General features: G+C 41.5%; 1 protein-coding gene across 3 annotated transcripts in view; it reads left to right on the forward strand.

Annotated features, from left to right (window-relative positions):
* The window catches only part of ASNS (asparagine synthetase (glutamine-hydrolyzing)), a 105,021-nt gene extending 86,243 nt beyond the window's left edge, over nt 1-18,778 (forward strand). For all 3 annotated transcript variants that reach the window (XM_073629555.1, XM_073629556.1, XM_073629557.1), the window contains exon 12: nt 18,385-18,778. In XM_073629555.1, the coding sequence (XP_073485656.1) occupies nt 18,385-18,594 (210 nt within the window). In that variant the 3' untranslated portion in view covers nt 18,595-18,778. The remainder of the gene's footprint in view (nt 1-18,384) is intronic.
* Nucleotides 18,779-21,944: the final 3,166 nt, after the last annotated feature.

A 21,944-nucleotide genomic window follows, 5' to 3' on the forward strand; every position in this document is an offset into this window, starting at 1 on the left:
TAAAACTGCTTGCGGCAGTAATGAATTGTCGGATCCCGGCAATATAGATAAAAATCATTGGAAAAAAATGGCATGGGTTCCCCACCAAGTCCATTACCAGGCCCATTGGGTCTGGTATGAATATTAAGGGGAAACCCGCACCAATTAAAAAAAAAAAAATGCGTGGTGGTCCCCCAAATTTCATACCAGGCCCTTCAGACATTTTTCTTTTTCATTGCATTTAAGTGTAAATGGGCAGAACAGTGGTGTAGTGGATAGCACTTTCGCCTAGCAGTAAAAAGAATCGCTGGTTCGAATCCCAACCACGACACTCCCTGCCTGTAGTTTGCATGCTCTCCCTGTGCCTGCGTGGGTTTCCTCCGGGTACTCCAATTTCCTCCCACATTCCAAAGACATGCTGGTAGGTTAATTGGATCCTGTCTAAATTGTCCCTAGTATGTATGAATGTGAGTTCGGGACCTTAGATTGTAAGCTCCTTGAGGGTAGGGACTGATGTGAATGTACAATGTATATGTAAAGTGCTGCGTAAATTGACAGCACTATATAAGTACCTAAAATAAATAAATAAATAAATGTGAAATCTGAGGTCTTTTTGACCCCAAATCTCACATTAAAGAGGTCCTGTCATGCATTTTTTTTTCTGTTACAAGGGATATTTACATTCCTTGTAATAGGAATAAAAGTGATTAAAAAAAAAACATTTTTGGAAGAGACAGTTTAAAAATAAAAAATAAAAATAAAAATAAATAAGAAAAAAATAAATGAAATTTACAGCTCCCTGTCCCGCCGTGCTCACGTGCAGAAGCGAACGCATACATAAGTCGTGCCCCCATATGTAAACGGTGTTCAAACCACACAAGTGAGGTATTGCTGTGATCGTTAGAGCGAGAGAAATAATTCTAGCAAAAGAACTCCTCTGTAACTCAAAACTGGTAACCCGTAGAAATTTTTAACCACTTGCCGACCGCCCACCATCATTATACGTCGGCTGTTTAAGGAGGAATATCGTTGTTATGGCAGCAGCTAACTGCCAAAACCCCGGTATCCACTTCTTCAGCGTGCAATCGGATTTCAGATAAAAGTGGTCTCTGCGGTGGATTCGCAGCAAGATCACTTTTATCGGTGGTGGGAGAGGGACCCCCCCCTCCCGCCGCGCTCCAGTGCCCTGTGCTGCTTACCGGTGCCCTCCGCCGCTTACCAGAGCCGTCGGTAGCGGCAGAGGCGATCGGATCCTTCCCCTTGTGTGGTATGGAGAAGAGTGAGGGAAAGTTGGCCCCCGCTCGGCTCCATACCCTTGCAGGGCGGAAGCAATGTCAAAACTTCACTTCCGCCCATAGCTCTTAAAGGGACATTTTTTTTTTAAAAAATTAAAATTGACATTTTTTTTTTTATTGCATTTTAGTGTAGATATGAGATCTGAGGTCTTTTTGACTCCAGATCTCATATTTAAGAGATCCTGTCATGCTTTTTTTTCTATTACAAGGGATCTTTACATTCCTTGTAATAGGAATAAAAGTGATACTATAAGTGTAAAAATAAAAAATAAAAAGTAATATAAATAAGAAAAAATAAAATACATTTTTAACGCGCCACGTCCCGCCAAGCTGGCGTGCAGAAGCGAACGCATATGTGAGCAGCGCCCGCATATGAAAATGGTGTTCAAACCGCACATGTGAGGTATCACCGCGATCGCTAGAGCGAGAGCAATAATTCTAGCACTAGACCTCCTCTGTAACTCAAAACATGCAACCTGTAGAATTTTTTTAAACATCGCCTATGGAGATTTTTAAGGGTAAAAGTTTGTCGCCATTCCACGAGCGGGAGCAATTTTTGAAGCGTGACATGTTGGGTATCAATTTACTCGGTGTAACATTATCTTTTACTATATAAAAAAAATTGGGCTAACTTTACTGTTTTCTTATTTTTTCATTCAAAAAAGTGTATTTTTACTAAATAAATTGCGTTTGTAAGACCACTGCGCAAATATGGTGTGACATAAAGTATTGAAACAACCGCTATTTTATTCATCTAGGGCAGGGATATGCAATTAGTGGACCTCCAGCTGTTGCAGAACTACAAGGACCATGAGGCATAATTGCATATCCCTGATCTAGGGTGTCTGAAAAAAAAAAAAATATAAATATATATAAATATATATAATATATATATACATATATATATGTGTGTGTGTGTATATATATATATATATATATATATATATATATATATATATATATATATATATATATATATAAATGTATGTTATAAGTAATTTTTGATAAAAAAAAAAACATGATTTGAACTTGTAAACAACAAGTTTAAAAAATAGGCCTGGTCCTTAAGTGGTTAAAACACTTACAAACCTTGTCAAATGTTTCAAGACACACAAAACAATAGACAGAGATTACATCAGCAACTCATGAAGTTGTCATATGCTAGTTACTATATATGATAGTAATCGGGTCCTGAAAATGAACATCAATGGTTGCACCTCTCTGCACCACAAGGGGGAGATGTTGCATTGCTTTTAATGCTTGTTTTAGTAGGGCAATCTCAGCAGTAAATATACATCCTGGCGGTTGCAGTAGTTTGTAGGCAGACTATGATCCATACATTGACTCAGAGCTGTGTCTCAGTCACTGTAAAGTGCCCCAAAATTAAGCCCTTACATTTTTTTTTTAAAGTTTGCCCAATGGTGTCTTTTCTGATGATTGTGATCTATTACATAGAAGGATGACAATTTCACATTCTGCTACTTTGTCATATCATCCACTTGGCTGGAAAACTCTGTCAGTTTATCATTATTGTGCGGAGTCCAGCCTAGCTATGTCCCCAGATTTTTGTTGTCATCATGAGCGATGTCTCTCCTGCAGCAATCAATCTCTTCTAATCTAGGATTGTGAAGGGGGGGGGGACCAGCGAGATCCATCAGCCCTGGGTGAACAACAAGCCACAGCATGCCAGTTCCTGCCTCCCAAGATATACTCAGTATCGGACCCTAATTGTAAAGATTCATCAATAGACCCCTGATATCTCAATAAAGGGAACCTGTCACAAGTTTTATGTGATCACATAGGAAGCACATAAGGGTCGTTAGTCCTCCTATGTGATACCAATAAAATTATGACCTCAAACTAACAAGAGGTAAAAAGTTCAAAACTAATCTTAGAAAGTATTATTTTACTGAAAGGGTAGTTGATGCTTGGAATAGACTTCCAGCAGAGGTAGTGAGTCAGTCAACAGTAAGTGGCTTTAACCACTCGCTTACTGGGCACTTATACCCCCCTCCTGCCCAGGCCAATTTCCAGCTCTCAGCGCTGTCACTCTTTGAATGACAATTGCGCGGTCATGCAGCACTGTACCCAAATGAAATATTTATGGGGTTTTTTTTCTCCCCACACAAATAGAGCTTTCTTTTGGTGGTATTTAATCACCACTGGTTTTTTTTGTTTTTTTTGTTTTTTTTTTTGCTAAACAAACAAACAAACAAAGACCAAACATTTTGAAAAACAAAAAACAAAACGTTGTTATAAAATTTTTCAAACGGGTAATTTTTCTCCTTCACTGAAGGCCACTGATGATGCGGCACTAATGGGCACTGATAGGATGAACTAATGAGCACTGATAGGTGGCACTGATGGGCACTGATAAGGCGGCACTGGTGGGCACTGAAAAGGAGGCATTGAGGAGGCTGCACTGATGGGTGGCATAGAGAGGTGGCACTGATGGGCACTGATAGGTGGCAATGATGATGAGACACTGATTGGCAGCACAGATGGGCACTGATAGGTGGCACTGGTGGGCCCTGATCAGGAGGCAATGATGATGAGACACTGATTGGCAGCACAGATGGGCACTGATAGGTGGCACTGGTGGGCCCTGATCAGGAGGCAATGATGATGAGACACTGATTGGCAGCACAGATGGGCACTGATAGGTGGCACTGGTGGGCCCTGATCAGGAGGCAATGATGATGAGACACTGATTGGCAGCACAGATGGGCACTGATAGGTGGCACTGGTGGGCCCTGATCAGGAGGCAATGATGATGAGGCACTGATGGACACTGATTGGCAGCACAGATAGGCACGGATAGGTGGCACTGGTGGGCCAATGTCCCTCTAACAGAAGCCGGTGACTGACTTCTGTTTACTTCTGTTTACTTCCATGATCAGCTGTCATTGGCTGACAGCTGATCATGTGGTAAAGGGCTCGCTGTGATTGTCCCTTTACCCTGCTCTGTGATCAGCAGAGTCCAAAAGACTCGGCGCTCACAGAGCGAGCTGGGACGTGTGGGCTGCACTAGAACGGCATTCGAGGTCCGCGCTGTAGCCATCTTTCGGCTATAACGCGGACGTCAAGTGGTTAAACATGCTTGGGCCAAACCTAGATCTAAAAAGGTTAACATAAAAATAATACAAAATTAAAAAAACAAAACAAAATAAAAAAAAATAATAATACAAAAACATCTTCTAATTTAAAAACAAAACAAAAACAGGCATACTTAATGGACCACTTGGTATTTTCTGCCGTCACTTTTCTATGTTTCGATGTTAAAAAAAGTGACATAAAAATGAAATTAATTCAAGCCCTCTCTCCCGCCCCCATGTACATGCATATACAGCAGGTAAAATAAGTGTTGAACACGTCACCATTTTTCCAGGTAAATATATTTCTAAAGGTTCTATTGACATGAAATTGTCACCACATGTCGGTAACAACCCATACAATCCATACATACAAAGACACCAAAACAAATAAGTTCAGAAATGAAGTTCTGTGTAATAAAATGGAATGACACAGGGAAAGCCCACTGGAATGTATTTAATACTTGGTACAAAATCCTTTGTTAGTACAGCTTCAAGACACCTCCTGTACCAAGGTTCCGTGGGCCTCTTCTATGAACTCTGATCTTTAGTTCTTGCCATAGATTTTCTATTGGATTCAAGTCCGGTGATTGGCTGGGCCATTCTAGTAGATTTATTTTCTTTCTTTGAAACCAATTGAGAGTTTCTTTGGCTTGGTGTTTGGGATCATTGTCTTCCTGAAATGTCCTCCCTCATTTCATCTTCATCATCCTGGTAGACGGCAGCAGATTTTTATCAAGAATGTCTTGGTATGTCTTTCCATTCATTCTTCCTTTAATGACAAGAAGTTTTCCAGTACCGTATGCTGAAAAACATCCCCGCCCCCACCATGATGTTCCCCCAAACTTCACTGTTGGTATGGGGGGTGTTTTTGGGGTGATTTGCCATTTGACCTCCAAACATGGTGTGTATGATGGCATCCAAAGAGTTCAATTTTGGTCTCATCTGACCAGACTATATTCTTCCAGTATTTCACAGGCTTGTCTAAATGTTGTGCAGCAAACTTTAAACGAGCTTCAACATGCTTTTTCTTCAGCAATGGAGTGTTGTGTGGTGAGTGTGCATACAGGCCATGGCGGGTGAGGGCATTACTTATTGTTTTCTTTGAAACAATTGTACCGGCTAATTCCAGGTCTTTCTGAAGCTCTCCACAAGTGGTTCTTGGCTCTTGGACATTTCTTCTGATAATTCTTTTCACTCCTCTGTCAGAAATAATGTGAGGAGCACCTGGTCATGGTCGGTTTATGGTGAAATTGTGTTCTTTCCACTTCCGGATTATGGCCCCAACAGTGCTCACTGGAACATTCAGAAGTTTAGAAATCCTTCTGTAACCAATGCCATCAGTATGTTTTGCAACAATAAGGTTGCAAAGGTCTTGAGAGAGCTCTTTGCTTTTAAACATCATGAAATAAGTTTGTGTGACACCTTGGTAATGAGACATCTTTTTATAGGCCATCAGTTGAGACTGAACCAGCTGATATTAATTTGCACTGACAAGGGGCAGGATTGCTTTCTAATTACTGATAGATTTCTGTTGGTGTCTTGGCTTTCCATACTTTTTTGCACCTCCCTTTCTTGACGTGTTCAAAACTTTTTTCCCTGAGTCATTCCATTTTTATTACACATGACTTGTACACATTACACGATCATGTCAATAGCACCATTAGAAATACATTTACCTAGAAAAATGGTGACGTGTTCAATACTTATTTTACCCGCTGTATATACATACAAAGATAAATGCATAGGATGTGGCTACGTAAAAAAAAAATAATGATTGTGTTACTCATGTTATATATTGTTGTGCACACCACAGTGAGAGCAATAATTCTAGTCCTATTATTCACAATTAACTCTAAACTGATGACCTGTGAGGACTTTAAAAGCGTTGCCTATGGATAATGTTGGATACCGGAAATTGAGGCTTTTTCATGAATGCATGCAATTTTACGGCTTGACATGTTGGTTATCTATTTATTCGGTGCAATCTCATCTTTTATATTTTACTGCTGGTTAATATATTCTGTTTGTGTTCACTAAAATAAACTTTAGTGTATATTTGTACTGAAAATGTAATAAACAGTGAAAGGGCCTTTACACTGCTCGTCAGCAGTGCTTCCCCTAACCACTTCAGCCCCGGAAGATTTTACCCCCTTCCTGACCAGGCCACTTTTTGTGATTCGGCACTGCGTCACTTTAACTGACAATTACGCGGTCGTGCGATTTTGCACCTAAACAAAATTTGACATCCTTTTTTCCCCCACAAATAGAGCTTTCTTTTGGTGGTATTTGATCATCTCGTTTTTATTTTTTGCGCTATAGACAAAAAAAAGCGTCAATTTTGAAAAAAAAGCAATATTTTTTACTTTTTGCTATAATAAATATCCCCAAAAAATATATTAAAAAAAAATGTTTTTCCTCAGTTTAGGCCGATATGTATTCTTCTACATATTTTTGTTAAAAAAAAATCGCAATAAGCGTATATTGATTGGTTTGCGCAAAAGTTATAGCGTCTACAAAATAGGGGATAGATTTATAGCACTTTTGTATTATTATTTTTATTATTAGTAATGGCGGCAATCTGCGATTTTTATCGTGACTGTCACATTATGGCGGACACATCGGACACTTTTGACACCATTTTGGGACCATTGTCATTTATACAGCGATCAGTGCTATAAAAATGCACTGATTACTGTGTAAATGACACTGGCAGGGAAGGGGTTAAACACTAGGGGGTGATCAAGGGGTTAAGTGTGTCCTAGGGAATGATTCTAACTGGGTGGGGGGGATGGGCTTCCACCGACATGACAGCGATCACTGCTCCTGATGACAGGGAGCAGTGATCTCTGTCATGTCACTAGGCAGAACGGGGCAATGCCTTGCTTACAAAGGCATCTCCCCGTTCTTCTGCTCCGTGACGTGATCGCGGGCACCTGGTGGACATCGAGTCCGCGGGACCTGCGGTCAAGGAGCACGTGGCAGGTGCGTGCGCACCCACAATGCCGCGATTTAACGGGGACGTACCTGTACGGCCATTTGCGCACTGGTCGGCTAGTGGTTAATAAAAAAAAAAAAGGTACCTTTTTGGTTTTAGGGGGTATTATTTGGGGGGTTAATTTATTTTGTCTATCCCCTATAGTAGCCTAGAGAAGAGAATTAAGTTAATTGTATGTAAATCCTAACAATTACTGTTTTATACAGGATTTATATAGCGCCAACAGATTGCACAGCGCTTTATGACAAAAAGAGGGACAAGACAATTACAATACAGTTCAATACAAAAGGAACAGGCGAGTCCTGTTCATGGAACTTACAATCTAAAGAGAGGGGGGTGCTAACAATGAACTATTCTTATTTGTTTCTTTTTGGTCTGGTAAATATACCATTGAAAGCATTTTATTTGATAAGTGCGGAGAAAAAAAAAAAAATGTTGATCCTGGCAGAAACCTTGTGAGCTGAGAGCTTCTTGTGCGCTCTTCTGTTATCAGTTACATTGTTCCCAGTTTTCTCTGTGGACTACATAACACCTCCCCCTATAGATACAGTAGCAAAATAATGATTTGATCCCCTGCAGATTTTGTAAGTTTGCCCACTTACAAAGAAATGAAGGGTCTATCATTTTTATCATAGGTGTATTTTAAATGATAGAGACAGAATATCAACCAAAAATCCAGAAAAAGACACAATACAAATGTTATTTGAGCTTCAGTTCAGAGAGTATTTGATCCGCCACCAACCAACAATAATTCCGTCTGGCTACAGTAGGTTCTCATGTGGTACACAGATGTAATGTAAGAAGGTTCTCCTAACAACAACTCATTATGTGTATAAAAGACACCGGTCCACGGAATTGCTTTCTTCCATTCAAACCTCAACATCACGGGCAATACCAAAGAGCTGTCATAGGACATCAGGGACAAGATTGTAGACCTGCACAAGTCTGGAATGGGCTACAAGACCATCAGCAAGAAGCTTGGTAGGGAGGAGAAAACTGTTGGGGCGATTATTGGCAAATGGAAGAAATACAAAATAACCATCAATCGCCCTCAGTCTGGAGCTCCGTGTAAGATTTTATCTCATGGGGTAAGGATGATCATGAGAAAAGTGAGGGATCAGCCCAGAACTACATGAGAGGAGCTTGTGAATGATCTCAAGGCAGTTGGGACCACAGTCACCAAACAAACCATTGGTTATACAATACGCTGCCGTGGATTAAAAACCTGCAGCACCTGCAAGGTCCCCGTTCTCAATGCACATGTACAGTCCCATCTGAAGTTTGCCAATGAACATCTAAATGATTCACAGAGGTACTGTGGTCAGATGAGACCAAAATTGAGCTCTTTGGCATTAACTTGACTCGCTGTTTTTGAAGGAAAATGTTGACTATGGCCCTAAGAACACCATCCCTACAATCAACCACAGAGGTGGAAACATTATGCTTTGGGGCTGTTTCTCTGCTAAAGGTACAGCCTGACTTTGCCGCATTGAGGGGCCAATGGACGGGGGCCATGTATTGTAAAATCTTGTACGAGAACCTTCTACCCTCAGCCATAACACTGAAGATGGGTCGTGGATGGGTCTTCCAGAATGACAATGACCCAAAACATACGGCCAAGGCAACAACGGCTCAAGAAGAAGCACATTAACAAGTAGTATACCACTCCAGGTGGCAGTCCTAAGGCTTCACCTCCCCTGCACAGAGAGGGTGCTGGCTCTGCATGCAAGAGACGTGCAAACGAAAGGATCTGGACAGCCGCACTTCAATATAATCACTTTTATTGAATAAAAAGACAGTCCATACAGTAAATGGAGGTGGAGGAATCGGATGTAGCTAATGCGTTTCACACTCTTACTGGTGCTTAGTCATAGCTAAAATAGCCTGTCTCCAAACATTAATCCTATAGAAAACTGTAGAGGGAGTTAAAACTTTGAGTTGCCAAGCGACAGTTAAGAAACCTTAAAGGAGAAGTCCAGCCTGAGCTCATTCAGCTGTGCTTCTCCTAAGGGTCACAGGAGTGCAGTTCGTTTTGCACTCCTGTGACCCGTTTTCGTCCCGACTTCCGAAGTTTGGATCCGCCAGGTGCCTGGGCTGATAGGCGTCTCAGCCACTCGGCGAGCCGATGAGAGCCTGAGACGGCTGCTCCCCGCCCCTCCACAGCTCAGCGCTTCAATGAGCGTGGAGGAGCAGAGCAGGAGAGCTGCTGACTGACAGGCAGCAGCTCTCCCCTCAGGGAGCCGAGAGAACCGAGCCATCGGCGATGTTCAATCACTTGGTTCTCAGTGAAGAGGCGACGGGGGACAGATGCAGCATTGGTCCGATATATAGTAGGTATGATTGGGGGAAAAAAAAACCCAAACCCATATTTCTCTTTTAAGGATTTAGAGAAGATCTGAAAAGAAGAGTGGACCAAAATCCCTCCTGAGATGTGTGCAAACCTGGTCACCAACTACAAGAAACGTCTGACCTCTGTGCTTACCAACAAGGGTTTCTCCACCAAGTACTAAGTCATGTTTTGCTTGGGGATCAAATACTTATTTTACTCACTGAACTGCACTGAACTAATTTTATAGCATTTGTATCATGTGTTTTCTGCATTTGTGGTTGACATTCTGTCTCTATCATTTAAAATACACCTATGATAAAAATTATAGACCCTTCATTTTTTTGTAAGTGGGAAAACCTTCAAAATCTGAAGGGATCAAATAATTATTTTCCCCACGGTATGTGTTTCTTTAATCCTAACCTACATCCTGTCCTAGGGTGACAACGCTGACCCTCCTTAGATACGGTACAGTAAATGGATGTTGTCATGTCAGGACAGGATGTATGTTACTGGCAGGATCTTTTTCTGAAAGTAAGGCAAAAAATAATGGGAAAAAGAAAATGAATGCAGCCACGATCACTAAGGACTGGTAAGTTGTACTATATTATTCTTTTTTTCTTAGTTCAGATACACTAAATTAGGTGAATTTATTTAATGACTTGTAAGGTTACTTTAACCACTTCAGCCCCGGAATATTTTGGCTGCTCAATGACCAGAGCACTTTTTGCGATGCGGCACTGCGTCGCTTTAACTGACAATTGCGCGGTCGTGCGACGCTGTACCCAAACAAAATTGACGTCCTTTTTTTCCACACAAATAGAGCTTTCTTTTGGCGGTATTTGATCATCTCTGCGGTTTTTATCTTTTGCGCTATAAACAAAAAAAGATTTTTATCGTTACTGCAACCTTATGGCGGACACATCGGACACTTTTGACACATTTTTTTGACGATTGACAATTATACAGCGAAGAGTGCTATAAAAATGCACTGATTACTGTATAAATGTCACTGGCAGTGAAAGGGTTAACACTAGGGCGGCGATCAAAGGGTTAAATGTGTTCCCTAGGTGTGTTCTAACTGTAGGGGGAGGGGACTGACTATAGGAGATGACAGATCTTGGTTCCTAGCTATTAGGAACTCATGATCTGCATCTCCTCTCAGAACAGGGATTTGTGTGTTTACACACACACGCGTCCCTGTTCTGCCTCTTGTGCCCGCGATTGCTCATGGCCAGCGGTCATCGCGACCGCCTGTCACTAGCATCAGCACCCCTGCAGTGCAGCAGGCACGCGCCTGCTTTCCCGCTTAAAGAAGCCCTCATATAGCTATGACGGCTCGCGGGATCGTGCCGACCTGCCGCAGTATGATGACGGCTGCTGGTCGGCAAATGGTTAAAGGGGTTGTAAAGGTAAAAATTTTTTCACCTTAATGCAACCTATGCATTAAGGTGAAAAAACTTTTGACAGTACCGCCGCCCCCAGGCCCCCCGTTTTACTTACCTGACGCCTCGAATCTTCACTCCTCGTCCTCGTCAGCTTCATTGCAGCTCAGCCTGGTCGCTGATTGGCTGCAGTGGATGGATTGAAAGCAGCGCAGCCATTGGCTCGCGCTGCTGTCAATCACATCCGATGACGCGGCGCGCCGGGGGGCGGGGCCGAGTGATACAGCGAGCGGCTATAGCCGCCGGCTGTATCACGGGAGCGCGCCCGCAAGCACTCACCACCGTGCGAGGGAGCTCGCATGAAGGTGGTAAATGCTTGCGGGGAGGAGCTGAAACAGCCGCCGAGGGACCCCAGAAGACCAGGTTCGGGGCCACTCTGTGCAGAACGAGCTGCACAGTGAAGGTAAGTATAACATGTTTGTTATTTTAAAAAAAAAAAAAAATAATAACTTTACAACCCCTTTAACTGATGTTGCAGGAAGATCAAATGTCATCCCTCTGATCTATACACGGAGGAAAGAGAGGAAATACAATGTAACCATATTGTTGTTGCATTGTATTTCTCCTAGATTGTAAGCTCTAAGGAGCAGGGCCCTCTGATGCCTCCTATATTGAATTGTATTGTAACTGTACTGTCTCTGCCTTCATGTTGTAAAGCGCTGTGCAAACTGTTGGCGCTATATAAATCCTCTATAATAATAAACAGAATAATTTCTCAGTGAAACTTCCTAACACCATTGTGAAGATTTGTTTTAGGCCTGTTTACATGTGCTAGGATCTCCAAAGAGTGATCCGCTTTTGGATTGCTTTTCTGAGAGCATTTGACAGGTGATGAGGAGGTGTTGTAATATCTCCTCACCACCTGCTTTACCCCCTTGAACTAGGGTTGCCACCTCATCCCTTTAAACCCCAACACATATTAATTACACAGGTTCTGTGGCTGATAAAGGTGGTAATTAAACTCATTCGGTGCCTTATCTGCATTAAATTAGCCACAGAACCTGTGTAATTCATATGTGTTCAGGTTTAAAGGGATGAGGTGGCAACCCTACCTTGAACCCTGCACTAGTGCATTGCACACAGTTGCAGAGGGCTTGCAGAGCGGCCCCATTCACTTAAATAGGTAATGCTCCATGGCGCTAATCGTCAGGGAGCATCATTTCTGGCACAGCTGCAAAGCATTGGGGCCATGGCACGTGTTCACCCCCTGGCCGCTACTTCTGCAGCTAAAGGGGGTGCGGTTGGGGGTGGTAAAAGTAGGACACAACTAGGGGTGCAACGGATCGTCACCGATCTGTGATCCGAATGGTTCAGCCTGTTCGGATCGGCACACATGCACTCCGCGGAGCGCGCCGCGGCTTTGGCCTAGCTCCAGAGCGGCGGCCATCTTGGTACACCTGGCGGCCGTTTACCACGTGATCGCTCCGTCAAATGATGGGGCGATCACTTGTAAACAAACCGGCGTCCTGTCATGACGCCGGTTCCTCTCTCCCCTCTGTGTACTGATCTGTACAGTGAGGGGAAAGATCGGATGGCAGCAGTGGCAATACCCTGCCATACCCTGCCAATACTCTGCCAATACTCTGCCAATACTCTGCCATACTCTGACAATACTCTGACAATACCCTGCAATACTCTGCAATACCCTGCAGTACTCTGCTAATATATTATTACAGTGGGGGAGATTGTGGATATTACAGTGGGGTAGATTTTTTTTTTGTTGTTCCGAAAATGATCCGAACCGTAACTCCTGATCCGAGGAACGATCCGAACCGTGAGTTTTTTGATCCGTTGCACCCCTAGACACAACTGCAGGGTTTTACAACCTGTAATGTGAAAGAGCCCTTAAACAACACTGGCTGCAGCTGTAGATATAGAGGAAGTCCTGGCTGACATTTTGACAGCCAGGATTTGCTGGAATAGTAGCCTGGGATTGGTGGCTTGGGAAGAGGAGCATGCCCTACAACCTAGGAAATTTATTTTGAGGGCATATCCTGAGGGCAGGAAATGGTTACAAAAACATTAAATATGGTTTAAAAGATTGCTAAGATAACTGTATAAGTTCTCCTAATGATAACTGACACAACTTATCATTACTGTGAGCCTACCCTTTCCCACTAAAACATCTTTTATTTCCACATTTAAAACTCTCTAGGGGAAAACAATGCGTACCCAATTAGATTAAATACTCGCAAATGAAATTGTCTAAAAATGGGAATTCATTTCAAACAGATGAGATATTCAAATGTTGAAATGAAATGTTATATTTTAGTGTGATAAATGATAAAGTGTGTCAATCATCATTACAAAAGAAAGGACAAAATGATTCGTTCATATAACGGCCCGAACTCTATCTACAGAGTCACTTGTAATTGTTGTAAACCAATCACAACCATCACATGTAGTATTTATAAAAATTCAGGGTACCTTCAGAACAATGTGGGAAAAAAAAAAAGAGGACTTTAAATGTGACCACGTTGTAACCCCAGGTAAAAAAAAGTGCGTACACTGAATATTAGTATAAAATTACAAAAGTTTATTCATAGTACAATATCCTAAAATGGTATAAAAACCGTTACTATATACATATATGGTCTCAAGCATCGAAAGAAGTTCTGGACAGCCGCACTCCAAAAAAGTTTTTTGCCTTTTATTCAAAAAATTTCACCTAAAATACAGGTCACAGCAGAGCAGAAAAAACGTACGCGTTTCACACTACAAATAATGCTTAGTCATAGCTTAGTCCCCAGCTATGACTAAGCAATGTTTGTTGTGTGAAACGCGTAAGATTTTTTCTGCTCTGCTGTGACCTGTATTTTAGATGACATTTTTTTAATAAAAGGCAAAAAACTTTTTTGGAGTGCGTCTGACCAGAACTTCTTTCGATGCTTGATTGCTATATGCATTGCCAGCACCTGAGCTTCTAAATTGGAGGAGAGGCTTTTTACTCTTGTCTGATCCACCTGGAGCGGTGATACTCTCTCCCTATCTTGATTTCTGGATTTAGCATATATGGTCTCTTGATAGCCTGTCACAACCCAGCCTATATACATCATAATTGATAAAATACGCAAAGATAAAAATCGAAAATAATCATCCCAGCACTAACAGCGCTAGCAGAATAACTAGAAGTATTCAGTGCAAACAGTGGCAATTAAAAACCACCTAAATAGTCAATGGGTATGCGGAAAAACAAATCCATATAAAGTTTTTATAGTATATGTAATGCTCCGTATCCCCTCAAAGAAAAAACTCCTCGTCTGAATACCATCACCAGAAGATACCTTGGGCATGGATAATCCCCATTGGTAATACACTCACCACAGATAAACGATAAAGAAGCCTTGTATCACCATACACTGTTGGATGACCTCCTGTCCTTAGGTTCCTCCAGGAACGGTGCAATGTCGAAAGCACTAGAGCCCGTTATCTCCTTATACTGGGGAGGACTCCTGTCCCTGGATTATATTGGTTCGTTCATAGGGCAGTTCATAAAGTGCATCATGCAAAAGAAAAAGGGAACTAGCAAAGCATAATACTGTTTATTTGGGAAATCACCCGCACACACAATAATATACGCTTACAAGAAACACAGCATGTGAATAAAACGTCTGTACGGCCCAGCACATGTCACTCTCACCGCCTCCTAGATGGTATTGGCTGAGACCCGGGATGACACACACTAAGACTGACTGACATAAGAGTTCCGTGGTCATGCCCTAACGCGTTTTGTTATCACGTCTTCTTCAGAAGGGGGGTTTAAAAAACATAAATACATGTAAAGTGAGATAAATGTAACTGCAGTAAACATGTGTTAACCCGGCTGGTGTGCAGGAAATGTAAATCTTGGTCTCTGATCGCTACGCGTTTCAACAATCATTGGCTTCTTCAGGAGTCATACAAAATATCGGAAGTGCCGAGTGCTTAGTCTCAATGGTCAGATCCAGGTCCACCCAGTACCCAGGGGCAACACATCAAGGGCAATACAGCTGCTGGAGAGGCCCCAAGAGGGGGGCAATCCATTTGCTTGTATAAATGGAGTTGGAATATATGTAGTTGATCCAACAAGGATTACACAGAAAAGATAATTCCAATCCGTATGATGACAGGTGTATGATAAGACAGAGCTTAGTGGATCACAACGTGTTTGTCTGACCAATCCAGGTGTGAGTCCAGCAGCACTATTTTTTGGGGGGGGGCAGATGGACTCACACGTGGACCGGTCTGACTGGACCTGGTGTGGGGGAGGGGTTAAAGTCCCACTGGCCACCAGTGATTATGGGATTGTTTTTTAAGGTAAAGGGTAGGTCAACCCACATTTTTGGTATTTTTCCTTTTTTATAAATAAAATTTCAAAAATCGCAGGTTATTAAATACAACCAGAAGAAAGCTATATACAGTACCTAAAAAAAAAATCCAAACTTAATTTGGGTACATTGTTGCATGATGGAGTAATTGTCTGTCAAACGAACCCAGCACTGAAAATTGAAGAATGGTCTGGTAATGAAGGGGTATATACAGGCTGGTACTCGGGTGGTTAAAGTGGTTGTAAACCTCAGATATGAAATATGAGCAACGCATATCTCTCTATAGTGTGTACTTATCTCAATCCAGAGCACTAAATGTCATTTCTGTCTGCTGCTTTGTTCCTCTGCTATCAGCATGATCCGTTTTCCTGACAACAAGAGAAAAGGTGACAGGGGCGGGATCTCCAGCACACAGCCTGTGATTGACAGCTCTGTTCATGTGTGCTGTGTGAAGGGGTGCGTGTTCCTCCAATCAGTCCTCAGAGCTCTGCAGTGTGCAACTTCAACTCCCCGCCCCCTGTTTTCTGACAGCTCAGACAAGCGTTGTAAATGATGGACTTTGAATAGGTGTAGAGATGAGAAAACTGCAGATAAACAGGTCCAATGTATGTAGAAGAAGGATCTGTTTCATCCCTGTGTATCGCCTGAGGCCAGCCACTTCACTGGTTATAGGTAAGGGTTTACAAGCCTTTTAAATAGAAGGCTGTGGCAACTTTCCAAAGAAAACTTACTGTAAGACTTTGCACACCTTCTGTTTTAATGCACCTAGAATGCATTCAGCTGATTTAAAGTTATTGTAAAGGATAACCTTGTAAAATAACCAATTCACTTTAAAATTGAAATAAAAGGCAAAACACTTGTGTATAGATATTAAAAAAGAAAAACGTTATAAATACCCTTTTTTCCCTTTTTTTTTTATAAGTGATTACATTTCCCCTGTTTTGCATAACAGCCGAGGGGAGGAGAAGCAACAGCACACTGATCCTACTAGTGAAAGGCTGTGCAGGGGAGGTGCATCAGGATAAGTCTGATCATTAGAGGAGAGCAGGCTGAGTTCCCAGCACAGCTTCGAAACTGACCACGCTGAGCTTTCCTGCCTAGTGGGGTCAATTTTTATTAGAAAAGCAGAGGGACTGGCAGGAACACCAGGGATTTCACACAAGGGAAGCAATACAAAGAGAACAGGATACTTTCTAATACAAGTACATGGTACAGCAGGCACATATCAGGAATTTGAAATGCTGGGGTAACAAAAACGTTAAACTAAAAGTTGAGTTGAGCTTTAAAGTCAATAAAAAACCCAAGATGGGCGTTACCTGTTTGTAAATATGCACTGATAATCCAATAGAGCCAGGAGGAGAGGCGGTGGCACCGATCATCTAGAACTGTAAGCTCTAATAATTGTTGTCATCCTCCTTTTTGCTACATAGCACAGCAGGTATGAATTCATGACAATACACCTCGATCTCCCTTTTCCCAAAGAACATTCGATTTCCCAGTAAATTTTCTCCTTCATTTTAGTTGTTAACCATACCAATTAAAAATCAAATCTCACATTTCCTGCTTTAACCACTTCCGGACCGCCGCACGCCGATATACGCTCTAACTTTTAAGAGGAATATCATTGTTATGGCAGCAGCTAGCTGCCATAATCCTGGTATCCTCTTCTTCGGCCAGCGGTACGGTTTCCAATAATACTGGTCTCTGTGGCGGATTCACCGCAAGACCTCTTTTATCGGCGGTGGGAGAGGGGCCTCCCGCCATGCTCTGGTGCCCTCCGCCGCTTTCGGGAGCGGCGGAGGCGATTGGATCCTCTTCCTTGCTGGGTATGGAGACGAGTGAGAGGAAGATGGCCTCCACCCTTATCCATACCATTGCAGGGCGGAAGCGACGTCAAAACGGCACTTCCGCCCATAGCTCTTAAAGGCCTGTTTTTTTTGTTACATTTTTTTAAATGATAAAATGTATTGCATTTTAGTGTAAATATGAGATATGAGGTCTTTTTGACCACAGATCTCATATTTAAGAGGTCCTGTCATGCTTTTTTTTTTTTTTTAGGGTGTTTACATTCCTTGTAATAGGAATAAAAGTGACACTTTTTTTAAAAAAAAGAACAGAGTAAAATAAAAAGTAAAAGGTAAAATAAATAAGAAAAAAGTAAAAACATTTTTTTAAAACGCACCCCGTCCCACCGAGCTCGCGTGCGGAAGCAAATGCATACGTGAGTAGCGCTCGCATATGAAAACTGTGTTCAAACCACACATGTGAGGTATCGCTGTGATCGGTAGAGCAAGAGCAATAATTCTAGTCCTAGACCTCCTCTGTAACTCAAAACATGCAACCTGTAGAATTTTTTAAACGTCGCCTATGGAGATTTTTAAGGGTAAAAGATTGTCTCCATTCCATGAGCGGGCGCAATTTTTAAGCGTGACATTTCATCAATTTACTCGGCGTAACATTATCTTTCACTATATAAAAAAAAATTGGGCTAACTTTACTGTTAATTCAAAAAAGTGTATTTTTTCCCCAAAAAAAGTGCGCTTGTAAGACCACTGCGCAAATACGGTGTGACAGAAAGTATTGCAACGACCGCCATTTTATTCTTTAGGGTGTTAGAAATTTTTTTATAAAATGTTTGGGGGTTCTAAGTAATTTTCTAGCAAAAAAAAATGTTTTTAACTTGTAAACAACAAATCTCAAAAAGAGGCTCGGTCCTTAAGTGGTTAAGAAGTCTAGCCGTATTTTTTTTTTTTTTCTTTTTGTTCAAAAAGCCAATTTATTCTATTTTGGCCCAAGGGTTCTACTTGAAGGATAGGCCCATCATCATTAACACAAGTGCATTTTGGGGAAAAAAAACCTATTGTCTAGTCTTAAATATTTGCCAGACCAAAAGCAATGTTTGCCATTTCATTACCATTGTTTGTTTAATTCTTTATCTACAGGTCGATGACATTATGCTGGAAAAGGCTGCAGAAAAATATCCTTTTAATCCACCCAAGACAAAGGAGGGCTACTTCTACCGGCAGACCTTTGAGAAGTACTACCCGGAGCGTGCCAACTGGATGACCCACTACTGGATGCCTCGTTGGACTCACGCCACGGATCCCTCCGCCCGCACTCTCACGCATTACAAGTCGGCTATCAATGCCTAAACTCTATTCTTCCTCTGAGATAAAGAAATAATTAGCTTAGTTGCTTTAAAGTACAGCGAGTGCCGATGGTGGCTTACCGACCGGTGGAAAGAGCAGATGGACCTAATGCCCTGCTTGTATTTTCACTCTGAAATGACATCCAATTTTAGTCTGACTTTCAATAAATTGATGTTTACCTCCAGAATACCTGAGTGACAGATTTTATTATTGGAGAAAATTTTGCTGCTTCTCTCTAGGGGGCTTTTGTGAAGCACAAAAGTTACAAGGTTTCCAGAATTGTAAATGGGAACTGCAGTGTTTTCAAAGTTTTTTTTTTATTTTTATATATACATGTGAAACAGAGCTGAACTCCAGGCAGATATAAAAGATACACATGGTATCTAGCTCTGTATTGATTAATAAAATATTAAAGAAGAATCCCAAGAAAAGATATTGATACATTTTTTAACCAAAAAGTAACGGCGCTAGTGGAGTGATATACATTTAAACATGAAGCAGCTAGCACTCTATGAGATACATTTTTTATTACTAACACAATATTGATATGCCTGCTGCGCTACATAAACAGATATAGTAAAACCTTGGTTTGAGAGTAACTTGGTTTGAGAGCATTTTGCAAGACAGGCAACATTTTTAAATAAATTTTGACTTGATATTGACATGGAAATTTATAGAGAGGCAACTCCTATCCTCCTATTGATTAGTGATTTCAAATTAATAACTACTGCAGTAGGGAACAGACACAAAAGATACACTCCGCATCTTTCCAAATAAGTGTTCTGCTTTATTATGAAGCAATTGAAGGTTTTTATACACATGATTACGTAGGTATAACATTAATATTACAATTGTACGTTTATGGTAACAAGGGGCGTAACATAGGCAGACTAATTCTAATCAGAACTCGAAAGAATGCAAACATGTACTGAAAACATTATTAGTGCCGTGAGGGCAGTGTGCAATACATACAAAATAGAATACAATTATTTACAGAACGTACAAATTTCCATTACAGTCTACAAGCGTCACCTCACAACTGAGTATAAAAGAGAAGAGAGGCGCCTCTAAGTGTAGCAATATGGTTACATTTAATAAAGGTACAACATTTAGCGACTCACATGGTTGATGATTAACCACTTCAGCCCTGGAAGGATTTACCCCCTTCCTGACCAGAGCATTTTTTGCGATTCGGCACGGCGTCACTTTAACTGACAATTGCGCGGTCGAGCGACGTTGTATCCAAACAAAATTGACATCCTTTTTTTCCCACAAATAGAGCTTTCTTTTGGTGGTATTTGATCACCTCCGTGGTTTTTATTTTTTGTGCTATAAACAAAAAAAATAGCGACAATTTTGAAAAAATAGCAATATTTTTTACTTTTTGCTATAATGTATAGCCCCAAAAAATATATAAAAAAACTATTTTTTTCCTCAGTTTAGGCCGATATGTATTCTACATATTTTTGGTAAAAAAAAAATCACAATAACCGTATATTTTTATTTTATTTTATTTTATTTTTATTTATTAGTAATGGTGGCGATCTGTGATTTTTAGATAATCAACAGTATATAAACAATAATAAACTGTGAATAAAGTTTATAGACACATATGCTGAATGACATCACATGTGAATAAAGTGCAATTGTGCAAACAAAAAGTTCATATAAAGCTGGAAGAAGAGGGTGTTAGGAAATGACGATCATAGAAGGCGTGACACCCATCACCATAACAAAAATGGAGGCTTACCGGAAAGCCAACGACCCCTCTTACTCAGAGCGGTCACACAGCGCTTGGTTGGATCTCTGATCCACTGAAAAAGAAGTCCTCTCCTGTGGATGGTATACACCGGGAGGTTCACAGCAACTCAGGAGGCAAGATGCAGTGTGGGAAGCCTTGATATAAGAAAGTTTAGGAAACAAAAGGACTCCACATAGTGTTATACTGTCTCAACATCCTGTTTATTAAGCAGTACAAGTCCAAGCTATGATCATGCCACAATCAGCAGATTAAACAGATAAAATCCTTGTGAGTTTCAAGCAGCGATCGCGCAAGTGCAGCAGCATGTCTACGTAGCTATCCCGACGATCGTTTCATCATAAATGACATCATCAGGGGTATGTGCCCCTGATGATGTCATTTATGATGAAATGATCGCTGGGCAGAAGAGGCCCAAAGGGTGGCGCTCAAGAGCTGAAATTCCCTGTAGTACGTCACTACGTTCGTGTTTGTGGCACGACAATTGTGTACCGTTAGTATGCAAGACAAGATCCTGGCACACGCCCTCAAGACAAAAATCAGATGCTCGGTTGGCCGACAATCGTACCATGTGTATGAGGCTTAAGCCTCCATTTCTAGTATTCACTCACATGTACATTCACATGTTAAAACAGGAGAGTCCATGCGCTCCACATAGTGTAAAACTGTATATTTTTATTGTTAAAAGCAGTCAAATATAAAACAGGTAAAAGCGCACACATCCAGTAACACTATTCAAACTGATTGGAGCCCACTTCCGGGGACACTTCCTGGAGTACGATGATATCACAGCAGCACTACAATTTAGCACTACGTATTATCACATATTTGGACTTTTGTGAACGTTAATTACATTTTTTGACAATTTAGTGTATTTCTATTTATGTGGTGCAACACAGTATTTACTGTATGTATATATATATACACACACACAGTTACATTGGTCCAATGTAACTATGCATATACCATACCTGTAGGATCCCTCTAGAACAAGGGTCTACAAAGCAAAGGGCCAGTGTACTGTCCTTCAGACTTTAGCCAGCGGGAGTAGAAAATGGATCAGACTTCATGGTCAGTGGCGGTAAAAAAGTTGCATAATGCCTGAGGGTAGTAGGAGGAGGAATAAAGCCCTATCATTGGTGGGAAGAATAATCCCCATAATCCCCATTGTTGGTATCAAGTGGGAGGAATAGTGCCCCATTTTTGGTATCAGTGGAAGGAATAATGCCCCATCAGTGGGAGCAATAGTGCCTGATCATTGGTACAAGAGGGATACATAATCACCATGATGGACATTACTGGGCAGAGTAGTGCCCCATCATTGGTATTAATGGGAGGAATAGTGTCCCATCTTGTATCAGTGGAAGGAATAGTGACCCATCATTGGTATCAGTGGGGGGGATAGTGTCCCATAGTTGATATCAGTGGAAGGAATAGTACCCCATCATTGGTATCAGGTTGGGGGGGGATAGTGTCCCATAGTTGATATCAGTGAAAGGAATAATGACTGGTATCAGTGGGGGGAATAATGCTCTAGGGCCAGGTAAAGGCAAGCGAAGAGCCGCATCAGGCTGGTGGGCTACAGTCTGGAGAC

The sequence above is a fragment of the Aquarana catesbeiana genome, linkage group LG05 (assembly GCF_042186555.1).
Source record: "Aquarana catesbeiana isolate 2022-GZ linkage group LG05, ASM4218655v1, whole genome shotgun sequence".
Classification (NCBI taxonomy): Eukaryota; Metazoa; Chordata; class Amphibia; order Anura; family Ranidae; genus Aquarana; species Aquarana catesbeiana.